The sequence below is a fragment of the Triticum aestivum genome, chromosome 4D, assembly GCF_018294505.1.
Source record: "Triticum aestivum cultivar Chinese Spring chromosome 4D, IWGSC CS RefSeq v2.1, whole genome shotgun sequence".
NCBI classification, from domain to species: Eukaryota; Viridiplantae; Streptophyta; class Magnoliopsida; order Poales; family Poaceae; genus Triticum; species Triticum aestivum.
Genome location: NC_057805.1, coordinates 509,915,166 through 509,933,488, shown reverse-complemented (window position 1 = coordinate 509,933,488; position 18,323 = coordinate 509,915,166). Strand labels below are relative to the sequence as shown.

At 41.9% G+C, this 18,323-nt stretch overlaps 2 protein-coding genes across 4 annotated transcripts; one reads left to right on the top strand and one right to left on the bottom strand.

The window, feature by feature from the left end:
- The first annotated feature begins 5,516 nt into the window (after window positions 1–5,516).
- LOC123099169 (palmitoyl-protein thioesterase 1) lies at window positions 5,517–8,934 on the top strand. 2 transcript variants are annotated; one of them, XM_044521332.1, is made up of 12 exons: window positions 5,517–5,724; window positions 5,829–5,913; window positions 6,018–6,069; window positions 6,204–6,224; window positions 6,338–6,391; window positions 6,557–6,607; window positions 6,901–6,963; window positions 7,358–7,423; window positions 7,523–7,561; window positions 8,043–8,165; window positions 8,317–8,409; window positions 8,513–8,934. In XM_044521332.1, the coding sequence occupies exons 1-12, from the start codon at window positions 5,622–5,624 to the stop codon at window positions 8,756–8,758; spliced, it is 996 nt and encodes a 331-aa protein (XP_044377267.1). In that variant the 5' UTR covers window positions 5,517–5,621; the 3' UTR covers window positions 8,759–8,934. The 2 variants fall into 2 exon arrangements, with proteins under 2 accessions (XP_044377267.1, XP_044377268.1); XM_044521333.1 differs by lacking the exon at window positions 5,517–5,724 and having other exon boundaries at window positions 6,204–6,229.
- A 474-nt stretch (window positions 8,935–9,408) lies between these two features.
- LOC123099168 (protein ARABIDILLO 1) lies at window positions 9,409–17,660 on the bottom strand. 2 transcript variants are annotated; one of them, XM_044521330.1, is made up of 12 exons: window positions 16,157–17,660; window positions 15,896–16,057; window positions 15,733–15,810; window positions 15,509–15,640; window positions 14,810–14,937; window positions 14,596–14,683; window positions 13,962–14,056; window positions 13,142–13,205; window positions 12,390–12,565; window positions 11,480–11,701; window positions 10,602–10,686; window positions 9,409–9,944 (listed from the first exon to the last, which is right to left on the bottom strand). In XM_044521330.1, exons 1-12 carry the CDS (start codon window positions 17,483–17,485, stop codon window positions 9,768–9,770), a joined length of 2,736 nt encoding a protein of 911 aa, XP_044377265.1. In that variant the 5' UTR covers window positions 17,486–17,660; the 3' UTR covers window positions 9,409–9,767. The 2 variants fall into 2 exon arrangements, with proteins under 2 accessions (XP_044377265.1, XP_044377266.1); XM_044521331.1 differs by having other exon boundaries at window positions 15,899–16,057; window positions 16,157–17,659.
- Between the last annotated feature and the right edge of the window lie 663 nt (window positions 17,661–18,323).

Below are 18,323 nucleotides of genomic sequence, written 5' to 3'. Positions count from 1 at the left end.
TGTTGCATTACAACCGACTCTATAAGTTTAATAAAGTATAAAACAAACTATTTCATAAGCAGCATTTATCTAGAAAGTATGAACACTTCTGCTTGGACACAACCCCTCTAAACACATTAACGGAGGGGAATTGAACCCCAAAACTCATGCACCGCAAAAGGAGATCGAAGCCAATGGACCTAGGGAATCCAAGTGACAACCCAGTTGCACTAAATAATAAGGATTACTGGCTGATCTGATTTTCTAAATTAATTTATCATTTTTTTCGAAATTCTGAACACTTTTTAAATTCTGTAAAAATGCGAAACAAATTAGTAATCCCAAAACATTTTTAAAAAATAGAAACAAATTTCTTCAAAATTGATTATTTGAAATTACAAGCATTTTTTGAGAATGAGAACATTATTTAAAAAAAGGAATAAAATTGAGAATGCGAACTTCTATGAAATTCTGCACAATATTTTTTAAAAAGCGAACTTTTTTTAGAATTTTCAAACAAATTTTAAAAACATGAACTTTTTAAATTTCGAAAAAAATTCAAAAACAACAATTTCTTTGAAATCCCTAAGCATATTCTCAGTTTGTAAAAAATGATTTTTTTTAATTTGGAATCCTAACCTTTATTGGATTTTGAAACCTTTTTTTAAAAGAAACGAACACATTTCGAAAGTCTAATTTACTTGAATTTCCGAACAGTGTTTTAGATAGAAGCTAACAATTTTTAAAATTGTGAACATTTTTATCATTTCTAAGAAAATTTTGAAACATGATTCTGTTTTCTTGAAAAAATAAAAAAATGCTAACGATCTTTAAAATTTCTGTAAATTTTATTCGAAATTAAAAATATAAAAAGTAAAAAAGAAACATAAAATAAAAATTAAATAGGAAACAAAAATAAAAAATGATAGAAACGAAAAAATAAACAGAAAAAAAGGAAAAACTACGGGTTTACGTACCTTCTAGGATGTTCCCAAAACTAGAATCGCTGAAACCAACCCCCGAACTCTCGCTTTGATCTGACTGTGCGTTGCCGGGACAATTTATCGCTCTGTGCGCCAAATAAGAAATTCGCACTACCTGACGCCTTCAGCTTTTTTTCTCTTTCTTTTTAATTTAAAAAAAAGTGTTTCAATAAAAGTTAACGAAAGTATGTGGTTTGCCATGTGTGATCAATATTTTCATCAATTGTTGGGAATTTGTTAACAATTTTGAAAAAAGTGTTCAAGTTTGTAAAAATTTCATGCGCATTTTGAAAATCAAAATTGTTGATAAATTTAAAGAAATGGTTAGGACATAAAAAAATATGTTCATGTTGATTGATAATAATGAAAGTTGCATAACAGAAGAAATCAAATTAGAAGAAAAAAACTAAATGCTCACGGATGCACCCATCTCGCTTGTCTAACATCCTTAAAATGACACCAATGTTTTCACCGGGTGGGCATGCTCATGGTAGGCATCCATATCATGTTTGAACGACTTTCGACACCATATGCACATTGCGACACGCCCGACCATGTATTGTTCTTTTTTAGTGAGAAAACTCCAGAAAACGCAAAACTGGTCGAAAATCTAAACAATTTGGCATGGTGTCTTGAATTGGTCATACAAGGACATGAAAAAGATGGCGCCATTCCAAGGATGTCAAGAAACAACATGCTTCCAGGCAGAGCCTTCTGTCCTACCCGGACACCCTCCATTGAACATGGTATATTTGTGGACATTCTTCAAATGACTCAATTTTTTGTGAGCAGGTTGGCATGCACATGGTAGGCATCCATTTCAGGTTCGAACGATTTTCAACATTGTATAAAAGTTGCGACACGTCCAGCCATTTATCTGTCTTTTTTGACCAAGAAAACTGCAAAAAAATACAAATTTGTCGAAGCAACTTGGCATGGTGCCTTGAATTAGACATACAAACCATTGTAAAATATTGGGTTCGTTTGAGGGATGTCGAGAAAAAACGTGTTTCAAGCGGAGCCATTTGGTCTTTCAATGTGATTTCTAAATTTTGTTCGCTCTTTTAAAAAAAATGTTCGTGTGTTGACATTTTGAGAAATTTCTAAAGACATGACATTTTTCTTGAAATTTATGTACAACTTTCTAAAATGTGAATATTTGTATTTTATGAACAAAATTTGAAAAGGCGAACATGTTCTGAAATTTTCAACATTTTTTTAAAAGCATGAGCATTTTTTAATTAGAAAAAAGAAACAAAACACCAAAAATGAAACAAAATTGAAAAAGAAACAAAAAGTGAACAAAAGAAGAAAAAGAATAGTGGGAAAATGATTGATTCGCTATAGTAAACCGGTCACTGTTAGATAGTTTTTGTAGTCCGTGTTTTCTAGTTAGTCATTGAAGCTTATCATCTCGTGTGGCTAGCAACGAATGGTTAACAACGAGAATTAGAAGGTTCGATCGGTCACACTTCCATTCTTTTTTCGGTGAATCTTTTCATGTTTCCGCGAGGGACAATGGGCCAGCCAAGGTGGTCTCCTGTGCATGGTGTCGTCTTTTTTATGCTACTCCCCGAACCTACAGAATTTTCAGGCAATCGCACACATGATCGTAGTATGAGCCGACCCATCTGAACGTTCGAGCCACCTATATTGTGGATCTTCTAGAAGTTTCCTGGCCGTACCATCTAGCATTTGAGCCACCGGTATTGTGAATTTTCTGAAAGGTTCCTGGCTAGTTTTGGGGACCTTCTAAAAGGTTCCTAAACCGGTTTTTCTAAAAATATGGGTTTTGGTTTGGTTTCTATTTTTTGTGTTTTGCTGATTCTTTTTTCATTTTTTGTTTCTTTTGGAAAAAATCATAAATTTCAAAAAATGTTCAACATATTCAAAAATATTTATTTTTCCAAAAAAATGTTGGAAAATCCTAAATTTTGATCGTATTTTCAGGAATTGTTCAAGTTGTACAGAATTTTCAGAATTTTAAAATTTGTTCACGTTTTCTAAAAAATGTTGGAAGTTTCAAAGTTTTCTTCATGATTTTAAAAAGTGTCTGCAATTTTAAAAAATGTTTGGAATTTAAAAAAAAGCATGTTTCAACATTTGCTCGAGAGAACAATTTTTGAAAAAAAATTCAGATCATTTATTTTTATTCTCATTTTTAAATGTGTCATAATTTCAAAATGTGTTCCAGTTTTTCGAAGATTATTCGTGTTTTCACAAAAATGATCACATTTAAAAATATTGTTCATGAATTCTAAAAACGTTTGTATGTTAAAAAAATGTGGATTTCAAAAAATGTTTGTGTTTTCAAATAAAAATTTGAATTTTTGAAAAATATTCTGTTTTAAAAAGTTGTCACAAAATCTAAAATATATTTGGTATTTAATAAATGTTCACAATATTCGGTGAACATTTGAATTGCTGTAAGCGTGTGTTGGAATGTGCTGGTTCTGTCTGTCCATAGAAGACTCGCGCTACAATTAATCACATGGAATTGATAGGTCGAGTGGCTAGCAGCAATTTGTCATGGCTCATGGGTCAGGAGTTCAAATCATGGCAGCACGCCATAGCTCTTTTACGCCTGACTCTGTTTTGGTTGCTGTTAGTGGGCCGGCCCATTAGCGGGCCCTCTCCCGAAACGTCTTTACCATAATACATACGAAAGTAGGTTTGTCAAATGTCCATATTATCCTTTATATGTTCAGTAGGGAGGTTGTACCGAAGCAAGACTCGCATACGAATCAAAGAGAATGTTTCAACGAAAGAGAGCCAGCCAAATGATTGGATGGTTAGAACATCTCTAGCCAAACCCTCAAAAGTGACAAACGTAAAACAGTGGCGGTGCCAGTAACCATATCATGTGTAGTCAATTGGGTGTTGTGTAGTTAGATGTATGAATTTCTATGATTTTCTTGCATGGTTTTTGCTTGTCGTATGATGTATTTGACAAAAATATGTGTAGTCAATTGACTACACAGGTAAAGTGTGGCTTCACCACTGACTTAAAATATTCTCTTTTGAGGAATTAAGTCACACATAGTTGTACCCTTAGGCAGTTAAACTCTTCAAAATGGTCATTGTCATGATCATTCACAAGGACTTTCAACGACCAAGACTAGGATCATAGTTTGGCCGCTTGTACATCAATCAGGATAGAACAGAAGGCCATGGCAAGCTTATGAAGGATTACTTTGCACCCAATTCAACCTATCTAGAGAAATATTTTCACCGATGATTTTGGATGCACCGAAGTCTCTTCTCACCATTCCAAAAGCTGTTGAGGAGCATGATCATTGTTTAACTTACGAGAACTGCATCGGGAGAGATAAGTGTAAGCCCGTTGATGAAGTGTGTCACGGCTGTTTGAGCGCTTGCTTATGGGTGTTCGGTCGATGCCATTGATGACTATATATGTATTGTGGAAGATTCAATCCTATAGGACATTTGAAGATACATATAAGCCGACATCGAGATGTATGAACAGGAGTACTTGAGGGGCACCCAATGACAAAGACATTGAGAGACTTTTGGGTTTGAGTGAGATGGCCAGGGATGCTTGGATCAATTGATTGCATATACTTGACATGAAAGAATTGTCCTGCAGTGTGGAATCGTCAGTACAAAGGGCAGTTGCATCAAGATCGTCTGGCTCTCAGAATGACCTGAATGTGCTTTCTAGATCACCATTGTTGGCAAGGCTTGTTGGTGGAGATGCTCCTTGTAATTATGTTGTCAATGGCCATCAGTACAGAATGGGCTACTACCTTGTAGATGGTATCTATCCTCCATGGTCCACATTTGTGAACAATCCAGCGTCCTCAAGGCAACAAGAGATCCCACTTTGCAATGCATCAAGAGTCCACAAGAAAGGATGTTGAGAGAGTTTTGGTGTGCTTCAAAAGTGCTTTGTCGTTATTCATGGCCTGCTGAGTATTGGAAGCCATAGGTTCTATGGCAAGTAATGACATATTACATCATCTTGCACAACATGAATATTGAGAATGAGATAGACATGCTAGAGAACTTTTGATACATCTCCAATGGGGCTGATGCCGAGCCGGAAGACAGTCAAATAGGATGCATAGATCTCTTGTAATGCATCCAACTCATCAAAATTGAGACGTTAAGGTTTGATGGGCATTTGACGGGCTAAATTTTAGGGCTTTGACTAGAAACGTTGTTAGGAGGGTGGTTGTAACGCTAGTCCACCAGAAAATAAACCCTAGGATCCTTGATTTAGTGTCTCATCAATGCAGATTACTATTTTAGTGAATGACTTATTTATTTTATGTATTGTATCTCGAACAAACAAACGTTGAGGGGTCTATTTGATAGGCGCCTCTATCTATACCGTGGTATTCACTGTTGTGTGTGGTGGCTCGTCAAACTTGAAACTCAATGGCTCCGGCCTACAACAGATGTTTTGCGCACGAGCGGTAGTTAAAAAATTGCTTCAGAAAGAAGGGGAAAAGTAAGAATTAGACGCGTGTACGATGCTATCTTCTGATGATTATATAAAGGGAAAAAAAATCAAATTTTCATAGTAGCAAAACTTGTTCGTTTGGAACACCGTCGACACGCTCGGTCAATCTCAACAGTGAGCGACGTCGTCCCGTCTGTCTAGGTCCCTCCGACGCCAGACCATCGTCGGTGCCCATGCCGCCGAGACCTCCGCTTCCCCTCGCCGGCGCCGCCGTCCTCCCCGTCCTCCTCCTCCTCCTCCTCACGGCGGACGCCGTGCCCTTCGTCGTCCTGCACGGTCGGTCCACCCTCACCCACTCTGCTCCCATCCATGGCTCGATTGATTGATTGGCTGACTGACTGATTGGTTCGCCCTTGCGTGGGATTGATTGATTCCGGCAGGGATTGGGGACCAGTGCGCCAACCGCGGCGTCGCCGAGTTCTCCCGCCTCCTCGCCGACTGGTCCGCCGCCGACGGCCACTGCCTGTATGACTGACTGACCCCATCTTCTTCCACGCCCTCTCCCCCCTCCTCTCCTCTCATCTCATCTCCTAGCTGCAGCTTGACTTGCTGTGCTCCCTTGTGTTCAGAGAGATCGGAAGCGGGACATGGGACTCCTGGCTCATGCCTCTCCAGGAACAGGTCTGCTTCTAGTTCAACCAGCACAGTTTTGTCATATTTGTCTGTCTGTACAAAAATAATCAGAAGCTTTGTTTGCTGTAACTGTTGTAAAATCCACTCACTATGTTGTTTTCCCTTGCATGTCAATTCAACAGGCTGATGTCATTTGCAAGAAGGTCAGGTGATCGATTCGGCGCTTTGGGCGATGCCGTCTTTTCCCCTGCTGTATGCTGGGTAGATGGATATATTCATCATCCCTGCCTGCCTGACTGGTAATTTGTTTTTGCAGGTGAAGGAGATGAAAGAGCTAAGAGGCGGCTATAACATCGTTGGCCTATCTCAGGTATACATGCTCATGTCCTCCTGTCATTTTGTTTAAGAATTGGTTTTTCAGCTAAATATAGTTCCTCCGTCCCATAATGTAAGACGATTTTGCAAGCTGGTTGGAGGAAGTAATTATTATGCTGATTCTGCTAAAATCTTGCCTCCTCGTTATGTCTTTGCACAGGGGAACTTGATTGGTCGGGCGGTACTCCAGTATTGTGATGATGGACCGCCGGTGAGTTGCTGTTAAAATTGTTCTACAAGTGATATAATAGATGGCTTTCAGTCTTATTCGTTTCTCCTCCCACCACCTATTGTATGCAACTGATTGTGAAATCTGAATTATTGTGAATGTGTTGGGCCTCAGTCCTCATGTCTAGCATGCCAACTAGTACCATTTTTTCCCCAAAAATATTCATACACGGTTGTACTTTTAAAACTTTCAATGATGAGTAGGTCTTACACTTCGCAGAGATTGCTATTCAGTTTTTGTGCAGTGAGTTAGGTATTCTGATACTTCTCCAACAGGTCAAGAATTTCATCTCACTCGCGGGGCCTCATGCTGGTACCGCTTCCGTGCCGCTTTGTGGTGTAAGTTAATATCATTATCTGACTCCAACTAATATCCAGCTTGTTATGTCAAGTTTTCAACCAACTGAACAACAGACTGGCAAATTATCTAAGAATGGATAGCTTTCTGCTCTTTCATGGATTTCTGATGACAATTATATATTAAAGAAATGTATTGTAGAGGTATATGCTAATGCCATTCAATGTTTAAACATCCTATATCAGCTCGTGCTAGCCTGAGCCATGAGTGCTTGCGAGATATATTTGGACAGATCCCTGAATGTAACTAACAATGTTGTAGTTATTTTAATGTATTAATTTGTTCATGAAGCCCTGATGTTCAGTTTCCCGTATCCCCCTTCTACAGTCTGATTACTGTAGCTACCTCCTAACATTGTATCTCTCTTTTCTGCAGTCTGGTATTTTCTGTGTTATTGCTGATGCCCTGATTAAATTGGAGATCTACTCGGAGTACGTACAGGTATTAGCGTCTTGGCTTAGTCATGTCCCAAACTCTAGTCTGCAGTACTAATAAACTAGAGATTTTCAATGGAATAACTTGACCCATGGTGAATTACAGGCACATCTTGCACCAAGTGGTTACATCAAAATCCCAACGGTGAGTATTATATTGCATTTCGTGAGGTCATCGTCCGGATAAACAGGAATTCACCATTATGTTATTGTAGTTAGTATCATTTTATAACAGAACCTGCACTTTTTTGAACTTTCAAATTGCTTGCTGTGCTGATCAGTTAACTGTTATTGGGCACTGATAGGGCTCATGTATATCTGAGTAATAATGAATTATATATTTTTCTTTCAGAAGTGATTAACAAGACGTTTGGTAACCATGTTATAAACATGCTAGTTTCATGTTCTATTGCGTGTGTTGCTAAACTCGCAATCTGAAGAAATTTAAGTATGTAATATTTGTAATATTAATGTGTGTTTAGCTTTCAACTTTTACTTCTACTTCTCCACAGAATGGAATATCATAGAAACCATTGACTGGTCTTTAACCATAAATCCTGGAAGTAAACCAGAGCAGTATTCAATGCTATATTCTGAGCCACTGAAAATGTGAACCGTCTTTTCAGGATATGGATGATTATCTGAAGGGTTGCAGGTTTCTTCCCAAACTTAACAATGAGATACCAGGTGAAAGAAATGCTACCTACAAGGAAAGGTTCAGCAGCTTAGAGAATTTAGTATTGATCATGGTAAGGTTGACAAAAGCCTAAAATCCCATTTTGATCCATGTTTCGAAGATTACATGGTAGCATATATAGTGCACTGTATAAGTTGGCAAGAAATATCAAAATGTACTTCGCCTATGATGCCCTTAACTATTTCCCCTAATATGATGTGCAGTTTGAGAATGATATCGTCGTCATACCCCGGGAAACTTCGTGGTTTGGTTATTATCCTGATGGAGCCTTTGAGCCAGTCCTGCCTCCTCAGCAGGTAGAATTTTTTCTTCATATTGGAACTAGTGACGCGGCTTAGAGACTCGATGAAGTTTCGAGGCGATTTCTGCTCACTGACCCTGCCAAGATTTGGTCTGCAGACAAAGTTGTATCAAGAAGACTGGATTGGTCTGAAGGCCCTGGACGAGGCCGGGCGAGTCAAGTTCGTGTCGGTGCCAGGAGGCCACCTGGGCATCTCCAACAGTGACATGAGGAAACACATTGTGCCTTACTTGAAGGACAAACCATCTGTTTCCGCTTCACTCGCCGCCACCTGGCACGCCGTCGGGGAAGCGCTCGGGCTGATGGGGAACGATGTCGGTGTCCTCCTTCAGTCCTCGACATGAAGACCCACCATCTTCTTGCCAGGGACATAATGTTGGATTGGTGTGGTGTATATATCATTCTTTGTTCAAGCTTTTCCTTGTGGTATTATCGCTTTGTAGAAGACCACAGCAACTGTAAAAACAAAAACCACAAGTTACATGTCAGGTCCTTAATAGATTTTCTCATGTTCGTCTTACTACTTTGTTGCTTAATAGATTTTCTCATGTTCGTCTTACATATACTTTGTTGCTTAATAGATTTTCGCATGTTCGTCTTACATCCCATGATTTGCAAGCTTCTACATGCCTAGTACTCCCTCCGTCTGGAATTACTTGTCGGAGAGATAGATGTGTCTAAACGTATTATAGTTTTAGATACATCCATTTTTATTCATTTCTATCACAAGTAATTCCAAACGGAGGGAATATTACTCACAGTGCAGTAATTTTATGATTTGCAAAAGTGCTGCATGCATCTGCCGATTTTTAGTACTCCCTCCATTCTAACTTTGCCCTAAGTGAAACTTCTTTAGGTTTGATTAATTCTATCTACGCCACCAAATTAGTTTCATTTCCGTACTAAATATTTTTCTATATACTTTGTCAAACATAAAGAAGTTTGGAACGGAGGGAGTAGTTTAGAGTTAGCCGCAATGGTCGGAGTCCAAATATAAGGTATACCACAAACGCCTCATAAATTAGCTAGTGCAAATGGTCCATAAGATTAGCTTACACACTAGGCAATTTTACTTTACTTGCTTTTACACACAAAATCGCAAGCACACTCAGCCGAAGCAACAAGATGCCAACCAAGTTCTCTAGGGGGGAATGCCAAAATTCGACAACGATAGCCCGTCATGTCGTCTGGTCCACGCCGAAGCCATAGATAGGGGGGAATAAATATGTCAACTGCTCTTCTCCCGTCATGTCGTCTGGTCCATGCCGAAGCCATAGATCGGGGCGGAATGAATATGTCAACTGCTCTTCTCCACCAGTAAAGCACTAGTACTGTTTGCTCATCCTTCTGCTTCTATGATGAAGGCCCTGCTTGGTGGAGCTCCAAATTCCGAAGGACGATCCGTGCGAAGATTTTCGCTTCGATGGGAGCTGTTGCCGCGGCTGCTGCCCACCGTAAGACCCGGGATGCCCCGGCTTTCTGAAGTAGGGCTGCATGGTGCACAGCATGTCGACCCGCCGGCATAGTGAACTGCACGCATCATTAGACACACTAGTCAGGAGAATACAGCAAGGGCCAAAATGAAACAAGGGCCATCATTATCACAGCGGGGTCAGAAGGAGCGTATCACAAAATGAAGCAACCAAGGGAACATGGAAACAACCATGAAGGCAGGTTTGAATAAATCATTCATCATTTGCTTTCAAATCATGTCAAATATCAAGGAGCTTAAGAATGGCGCTATACCAAGAGCTGGATACAGGGGCATGCCTAAAGACATATGCATGCATCCCCACCATAAATCTGAATATACTCCCTCCGTTCCTAAATATAAGTCTTTGTAGAGATTTCAATATAAACTACATACGGATGTATATACATAGTTTAGAGTGTATATTCACTCATTTTGCTCCGTATGTAGTCCATATTGGAATCTCTAAAAAGACTTGTATTTAGGAACAGAGGGAGTAGAAGAAAACGTTATGATATTATGTGCTTCGGTTGATGATTGCTGATTGGAGCATTGTTACAATAAGAACCACCGAATGCTGGAAACTTGACAAAGTCGTTGAATCAGTAATTACTTGTTAGGATGCTCCTTATGCAAGAGGAAGCTCAGTTACTACAGCAAGACAATTACGGGACTCGAGTCATGCTAGCTGTTGAACTGGATAAAACGGAACCAACCTGAAGCAGAGCAAAAGCTGCACAAGCACGAAGAACAGATGAGGGATTCCGAAGCGTGTCGACAAATCTAGCAATCTCAGCTCGGCTGGAGAAAGTTAAAATTAAATTAGTATCATATCTTTTACTCCAAATCAATACCTACAACGTGACACAAGATCAAAAATAATATGCAAAATATGCACGATAAGAATTTAAAGAAATCGCAACAGCCAACACATTATCACATTATTAGTTCATCCAACAGTAGTCCAATCAAGCATAGGACATAGCCCAACACATTTTCACATGATCACACGTCGAACGATAGTCAATATTAAGCAGCTACTTGCTGCATCAACACAGCATTTGTAAATATGTAGAAGATCCATTTCGTTAAACATAACTAGGCTCTTTTCATCCTAAACCTATCAAGCCCATCCTTTTTACTACTTTCCTTTCTCCAGACTATGTCTGAAAACCCCCAATACTAACAGTGCCAGTCATAACCTCAACCCCTAATACTACAACCACAAGCAGCAAGTAAGTTTCTGAAGATACTGAGAAATGAGAATCCTGAGCATAATTTTTGCCCCCAACTACCTAAATAAACTTGCTTGTTTTAAGCCAAACAAATTTAAGGTTACTGTTTCAAACTTTACAAATCCCAATGGATTCATCTACCTATTATGGATGAGCTCTAAGAATGTAAAGAATCAACTTTGCACTAGTGTGTAAAAGCAAGTAAAGTAAAATTGCCTAGTGTCCTATTATGGATGAGCTCTAAGAATATCAAAGGAAGATGTCTTGACAAAACTGTCCTCATTTCATATTTGAGTTGAAAAATCAAAGGCTAAGCTTCAGGACTAGTTGATACTATTCAATGGAACGCAAAATCAAACCTGCATCTAAGATGTCCAGCTTCTTGTATAAAAAGTGCGTCAGCAACCTGAGATAAGGCTGCTGCGCCTGAGGATGAAGCAGCCGTAGAAAACATTTGTGGATCTGAAAAGGTCAACACAAAGGCTTCTATATGCTTAAATGCCAACCTTCTTGCTCCCTCAAATTTTACAATTTTGGAACTACCCTGTGAGGATGTCCCAACCAGTGCTACCTCATCCATTCTGCCAGTCAAACAATTCAAGATTAGACCATTGTATAAAGTGCATGCTTCTATTTTAGCTCTTTCTGCAATATCTCAAAATTCTTTGTTGAGACAAAGAATATACTATTTCAGCAGCCATACTACGGAAATTCTAGCAACATATCTACAAGCAGATATGGAGACCATACTGTCAGTTGATACTAAGAAAGAAAGCTCACTAGTATTGCAAAGAGGCAGAAATTGGAAGATACTGTATCATCTAGTGCGTGAGGGAGGGCCACATGTCAATGACACATTGGATGATGTTTTCTAACTTAGATCTTTGCAAATGACACTGGCCTTTATACTAGCATGTACTCCCTCCGTTCACTATTATAAGATGTTTTGGATATTTCAATGTGGGCTACATACAGACTGAATTGAGTGAACAACACACTAAAACATGTCTACATACATCCTATTCAGAAAAGAGTTAGAACATCTTATAATAGTGAACGGAGGGAGTAGCATCTAAGGTCGTCTGCTTTTCAGATATTAAACAAGGGGTGCAATCCGTACAATACAAGTAAACTTCGTGAAGAAAACTCGCATATACTTCAACAAGTATAGTAACATATGGGGAAAACATCTGAACCATGGTACATTTTGTCATGACTTGTACAGCTTAAGCAACATGAGGGAGAAGCAATGACACAAAAGCAGCGTACCTTCCATCAAACATATAAGCAAGGGTTAGTGCAGCCATGAACCGAGCCATTTTTGAGTGTGATGATGAGCACAAATGCACTAGGACAGGTACACCGCCTTCTTCAACTATGCGGAGAGAATTACAAGAATAGAAAGCAAGATTCCACAGTGCACCAGCTGCAGTCTCATGAACATCCTATAAAAATAGCAAGTAGCATACCTTGAGAAAAATGAAGGTTTTCTTGTTTGCATGCTTAGCTTAGAAAGGAGGTACTAGATATGGATGCAAATCATATATGGTAAAGTACCTTTAGAATCACATAAGCAGCAGAGATTAGTCAATCTTAAGAATGAACTAAGGGCATCATCGAGATTCAAGAAAAGAGTGTTATGGTGGCAAGAACTTAATCTTGACTTTACTTACAATATTGATCAAGAAATCAGCTACATAAAGTTCAGATGAAGAAAATTAGATCAAACAGGGTCACAAGCTTCAAACATAACTGGACAAGGATGAAGTGCAAGATCATAAGACTGCTCTCAGAAGCTCAACACAGACCTATTGACAGAAGAAGAAACTAAGCATGCAGTACACTGCATTGGTGCATTATATAAGGTGCATGATAGATGATACATCTGGTACATTAACGCAAACAGCAAATAAAAGAACATGCGATTTTGTTGAAGGCATGTCAGTGTTTATATTGTCTATTTGTCTTCAACTCTTTATAAACCAAACATACTGGGTGCATAGAAGATAAGCAGCACTTACTTCAACCTCCGACTGTGCCAACGCAATTAGAGGTGGAACCCCACCTTCCCTTCCAATAGCAATGCTGAAAATGCAACAGAAAAGTTAGCGGCAGGATAAAGGAAATATTGGCAACTGTATCATCTAAAGCACTTCCAATCCAGCACATCAAACAAAAGATGGAAGAGTTCAAAGTAAATAATGAAGCTTATGCTGAGAACAATTATTCACTAAAGTCTCTGCAAATTTATTCTTAAAAGAGAAACAATAAGGTATTACTCCCTCCGTTCCAAAATAAGTGTCTTGACCTTAGTACAACTTTGTACTGAAGTTAGTACAAAGTTGAGACACTTATTTTGGGACGGAGGGAATACATGACTGTCATCTCTACCCACCTTAATAGTATAGCATCTTACTCCATTTACCAAAATTAAGATATAACAAAATATATGCACATAGTGTAACAGATGCATATGTTCTAATGATTATTTTCACAACATGATCTATGTCATTCATAGTGAGCGCAATGCTTACCTTCACTCTGCTATATGTCATTTCATGGCAAGAACACATTGGTGCACATATTTTTACACACACTACTTCTTGTTGTTCATAATAAAACTAATATTTGTCCACCGGATCATACTGATATTCTTTTTTTGTACAAATACATTCCAAAAATATGAACTAAATCCTGAAAAACCACCCTCATACAAACACCATCCTGCATCTTGCTTTGCAAGACTTGGACTCAAGAGGTCAAGCCAAAACAGAGTATAACAAGAGAAAATTATAATAATCCAAATGCACGTTAATGCCGTCAATTCAGTTACGCAGTTACCTGTTAGCTTCTGAAACAGATAGTCCCCACAGAGCACCCGCAGCTCTCTCCTGAAGACCGTCCGAAGCATTTAAACATTCTTGACAGAGTGAGACCTAAACAATTGAGTCATTTGTGTTAAGGAAAGAAATGTTTCCTATTATAAAGCATATAAAAGGTGATGGGCCAGGTGAGTTTGCTGTCGGTGCAAAGCAAGGAGAGATAGGGAAAAAAAAGTGATTCATGCTTCTCTTGCATATGTTCTCAATTCTTCAAAATATCAAAAATGGCAATATGCTTTTTCCGCTTAAAACACTTTCATGATTCTTCAAAAATTTGCTCAGGTGAAAATTAAATCTAGAGTTTCCTTTAACCCAGCTCCCTCTATATGAGAGGTGTCACGTATATAAAAAGGGCAGCCTGGTGCACGTAGCCCCCGCTTGCGCAGGGTCTGGGGAAGGGTCCGACCACTTTGGGTCTATAGTACGCAGCCTTTCCCTACATTTCTGCAAGAAGCTGTTTCCAGGACTCGAACCCGTGACCTCATGGTCACAACTCACAAGGCAACAGCTTTACCGCTGCGCCAGGCGTCACGTATATGTATAGGCAAAAGAATAACAAATTCACAATAGACGCAGAGAATATAAAGCCATACCAGAGCTTGAACACCCCCAGCAGAAGCTATGGATTCCCGATTTCTATCATCAAATGACAAGTTCCACAAAGCGCCAGCAGCTTCTTGTCTAATTGATGCATGAAAAATAGCCCAATTGTAATTTGAGATTTGTCGCAAGAGTCAAGGAGAAATATGTGACGTATAGTTCAAAAGCTTGGCAGGTCAATGTCACTCGACTAAAGCAGAATTATACCTGACGCCTTCACTGGGAGAATGTGTTAGCTGCACCAAAGCTTCAAGAGCACCTGGTTCCTGGCCAACAGCAGCATTATTGTTGTTGTTGTCTCCATGTGCGGCTAAATTAGCTAAAGCTCGTGCAGCCTGCATGCAAAATGATACTCGAGTTATTTACAAGATAACCCAAAATTGAACTAAATCGGATCGCATATTTAAGTGATAATCGATAAGTTCTAAAACAAGAAGAAGAAGAAGAAAACAGTAGGAATTTGCGAGCTGATTAGAAGATTCAACTCTGTCAGCACAAGAAATCTGTGCACAACATGCAGTGGGAACAGCTCCTCTGGCCTCAGCAAACATAATTCCAATAATGATTATTCACACAGCCCAAATTTAGTCGAAGAAGGCCAAAGCAGGTTTGCAACGTGTTTTTATCCTTATTTTGAAAATACCAATTGTAGAGGAAATGTGCAAGCATGCACTCATTCCTTACAGCTCTGGACAGTGCAGACAAGACATAATTTTTTTTTAAAGGTGCAGATTCAAGTGTGTCTAACCAGCCAAGCACCACCTACGTCACAGTTTCTGACTAAGCTTATTCAGCTGAATGCAAGGGGCTAGGGTAGATTTAAGCTATATTTACAAAAATGGAAGATGTAGAAGCATTAATAAAAGCAAGGTACGTGTTATTCATTAAAAGCAAGGTGTGTGTTACCTGCTCTAAGACCCCTTCAACTTTGCAGGAGCGAGCAAGCGTAACCAAGGCATGGATGCCACCAGCCGTTGCAACCTCCAAGCTACATTTGTCATCCGCAGCAAGATTTGCAAGTGCACCAGCAGCACGTTCCTGATAACAACAGCAACAACAAAAACAGCACATCCATTACAAACCGAATCAGTGCAACATGTAAGGTGAATTTTTTTTAAGATTGTCCTTACAAGCACTCCAGTTCCTGCAGGCCATCGAAATATAAGATCAACCAAAGCTTTTACCCCACCAGCCGCTGCGATAGCCACCTGATAATAAGGAATTAAAATTAATCATCATACCGGACAAGAAATGTGGAGTGTAAAGCAGTTAGAAACAGCACCGAGCACTCACAACCTTGTGTTCTTCTCCCACTGACAGATTCCACAGCCCCCCAGCAGCCTCTTCAGCAACCAGACGGTTTACCGACTTTGCCATGTTAGTGAGTATGGCAATACCTCCCTGATCTGCAACTGCTTTCGCAACCTTTGGATTCACGGATAAGTTGGCGATTGCCTACACGATGACATAAAGATGCATAAGAAACTATCGTCACTACTATAGCTTGAATATTGATACAAGTATAGCTTGCATATGATTGCAGGAGTGAAAAACCTTTGCAGCTTCAGACTGCAGACTCTCCCTGGAGCACCTTGCGAGATCCAACAGCATCGGTATGCCCCCTTCGAGCATCACAGCCTCAGACCTTGCAGGGTCCACATTGGTGTTCTCATCATCGATAACCGCGAATGTTGCGAGCGTGGTGGCCGCCCGCTCCTGCACATCCTCCTGGGAGCTCTTGAGCAGGGTTAGCAGCAGCGCCGCGCCCTGGTCCAGCCAAAACTGGTTCATGCCATGTGGGTTGCTCTCTGGAATTCGCAGGAGGGACTGCGACAGGATCCATTCGAGCCATGTAATGAGCTGAGACACCCCATTGCGCTTGCCACTCGAAGAGCGACACTCATCGAACACCACAGTGTCCTTGACAGCCGTGTCTGGACACAGCGGGGCAGCGTCTGCAGCGATGTATTTAGAGATGGTGCGGTTGATGGTGAGCACGAGCTTGCCCCTGGAGTTGGCGAAGGCGGCCGGGCTGTGCGCCTCTTCCTCCTCTAGGGAGGCACAGTTAAGGGCGCATATGAGCCTGAGGGTCGTGGAGTGTGAGATGAGGCGGGAGACGGCGCCGGGGGAGACATCGGTGCGGGACACATCTAGGGCGGTGAGGGAGGGGAGCTGCGCCCAGGATGCGGAGGCGGTGGCCCACTTGATGTTCTGGCAGCCGGCGACGGAGAGGAAGCGGAGGGAGGTGAGGCCGGCGAGGGCGGGCTCGTCGAGGACGAGGCAGTCGATGAAGGCGAGATCGTGGAGGAGCGGGCAGTGGCGCGCGAGGTCGGCGAGGGCGTCGGCGGCGACCTCGCGGAGGCCGGAGAGGCGGAGGCAGCGGAGGCGCGGGCAGCAGAGGGCGACGCTGCGGAGGGCGTCGCTGGAGATGCGGTCGAGCGGGTCGGGGCCGATGTGGAGCTCGGCGAGGCCCCCGTGGCGCGCGGCGAGGACGGCGAGCGCGGCGTCGGTGAGGTCGCGGCAGCCGGAGAGGCGGAGCGAGCGGAGCCCCGCGGCGCGGAGGAAGGGGGCGGCCTCGGCGGCGACGCGGCTGGCGAGGCGGAGGCTGCGCAGGTGGGGCGCGCAGCGCGGGGCGAGGGTGGCCGCGGCGGCCGGGTCGAGGCGGCGGAGGTGGAGCGCGGCCCAGAGGCAGGGCGAGGCGGCCAGCGCCCGCCAGGCGCGGCAGGTGGCGGCGAGGGCGGCGCGGTCGCGGTAGCCGAGGCGCGCGAAGAGGTGCAGCGTGGCGTCGTCCGGGAGCGCGGTCCAGTCGAGCGGGTGCGGGTGCGGATGCGGATGCGCCGCCGGGCCGTCCCTGGCGGCGCGGCGGCGCAGGCGGCGCGTCATGGCCGGCCGGCCGGCGGCGAGGCGGGCGGAGGGTGGCGGCGGAGACAGGCCGGCCGATCCAGTCCGGCCAGGTCAGGTCGGGTCAGCTCGGTTTCACGCTTCCCACTCCGACCCCGAGGCGAGGGAGGGGGAGGGGGATAGGGGAGGGGAGAGGGACGGCATGGCCGACAGCACAAGAGAGAGAGAGATTCGGAGGAGAAGACCACCCAACATAAATACTTACCACTCCAAATTATACACTGCAGTACCTAGTAAAATTGCAAAACCAAAATGATATATACTCCCTCCGTTCCTAAATACTTGTCTTTTTAGGCATTTCAAATGACTATCACATACGGATGTATGTAGACATATTTTAGAGTGTAGATTCACTCATTTTACTCCGTATGTAGTCACTTGTTGAAATGCCTAGAAAGACAAGTATTTAGGAACGGAGGGAGTATATATATATTTAGAACAAAGATATATATGCGGGTACACTCACCCGTGAACGCACCCACGCACATCCTACCCCTATGAACATCTTCGAGAGACTAAGTCGGCATATCTCTTGGATTGACAAAGTCACCACGGGTGCCTCGTAGTCCAATAATGCAAGCACCATGACTTGAACCCCAATGGGTGGGGATACCACTGTCCTCCTGACCATCCAACCACAGGTCGGTTCGCACTAAAATGAAGTATTCGTAGTACATGTGTGTGTAGAAGCGTGTTAAGTGTTTGTGCTAGGAATTTGAGTTCTTTGCATGGGAGGTTTAAGCATGTGATTCTTCTCGAGTTTAATTATATTTGTTTAGCTACGTTCCTGTTATTTTTATACTATTATTACATAGTTTTC

Excerpts from the sequence above, each read along its gene's own strand:
- LOC123099168 (XM_044521330.1), bottom strand. The coding sequence starts at position 17,485 with ATGACGCGCCGCCTGCGCCGCCGCGCCGCCAGGGACGGCCCGGCGGCG. Across the intron at positions 13,206-13,961 it reads TCTGTTTCAGAAGCTAACAG|CATTGCTATTGGAAGGGAAG; the intron begins GTAACTGCGTAA and ends TTGCATTTTCAG. Across the intron at positions 12,566-13,141 it reads TGGCACAGTCGGAGGTTGAA|GATGTTCATGAGACTGCAGC; the intron begins GTAAGTGCTGCT and ends CTATTTTTATAG.
- LOC123099169 (XM_044521332.1), top strand. The coding sequence starts at position 5,622 with ATGCCGCCGAGACCTCCGCTTCCCCTCGCCGGCGCCGCCGTCCTCCCC. Across the intron at positions 6,608-6,900 it reads ATTGTGATGATGGACCGCCG|GTCAAGAATTTCATCTCACT; the intron begins GTGAGTTGCTGT and ends CTTCTCCAACAG. Across the intron at positions 8,166-8,316 it reads AGAATTTAGTATTGATCATG|TTTGAGAATGATATCGTCGT; the intron begins GTAAGGTTGACA and ends TATGATGTGCAG.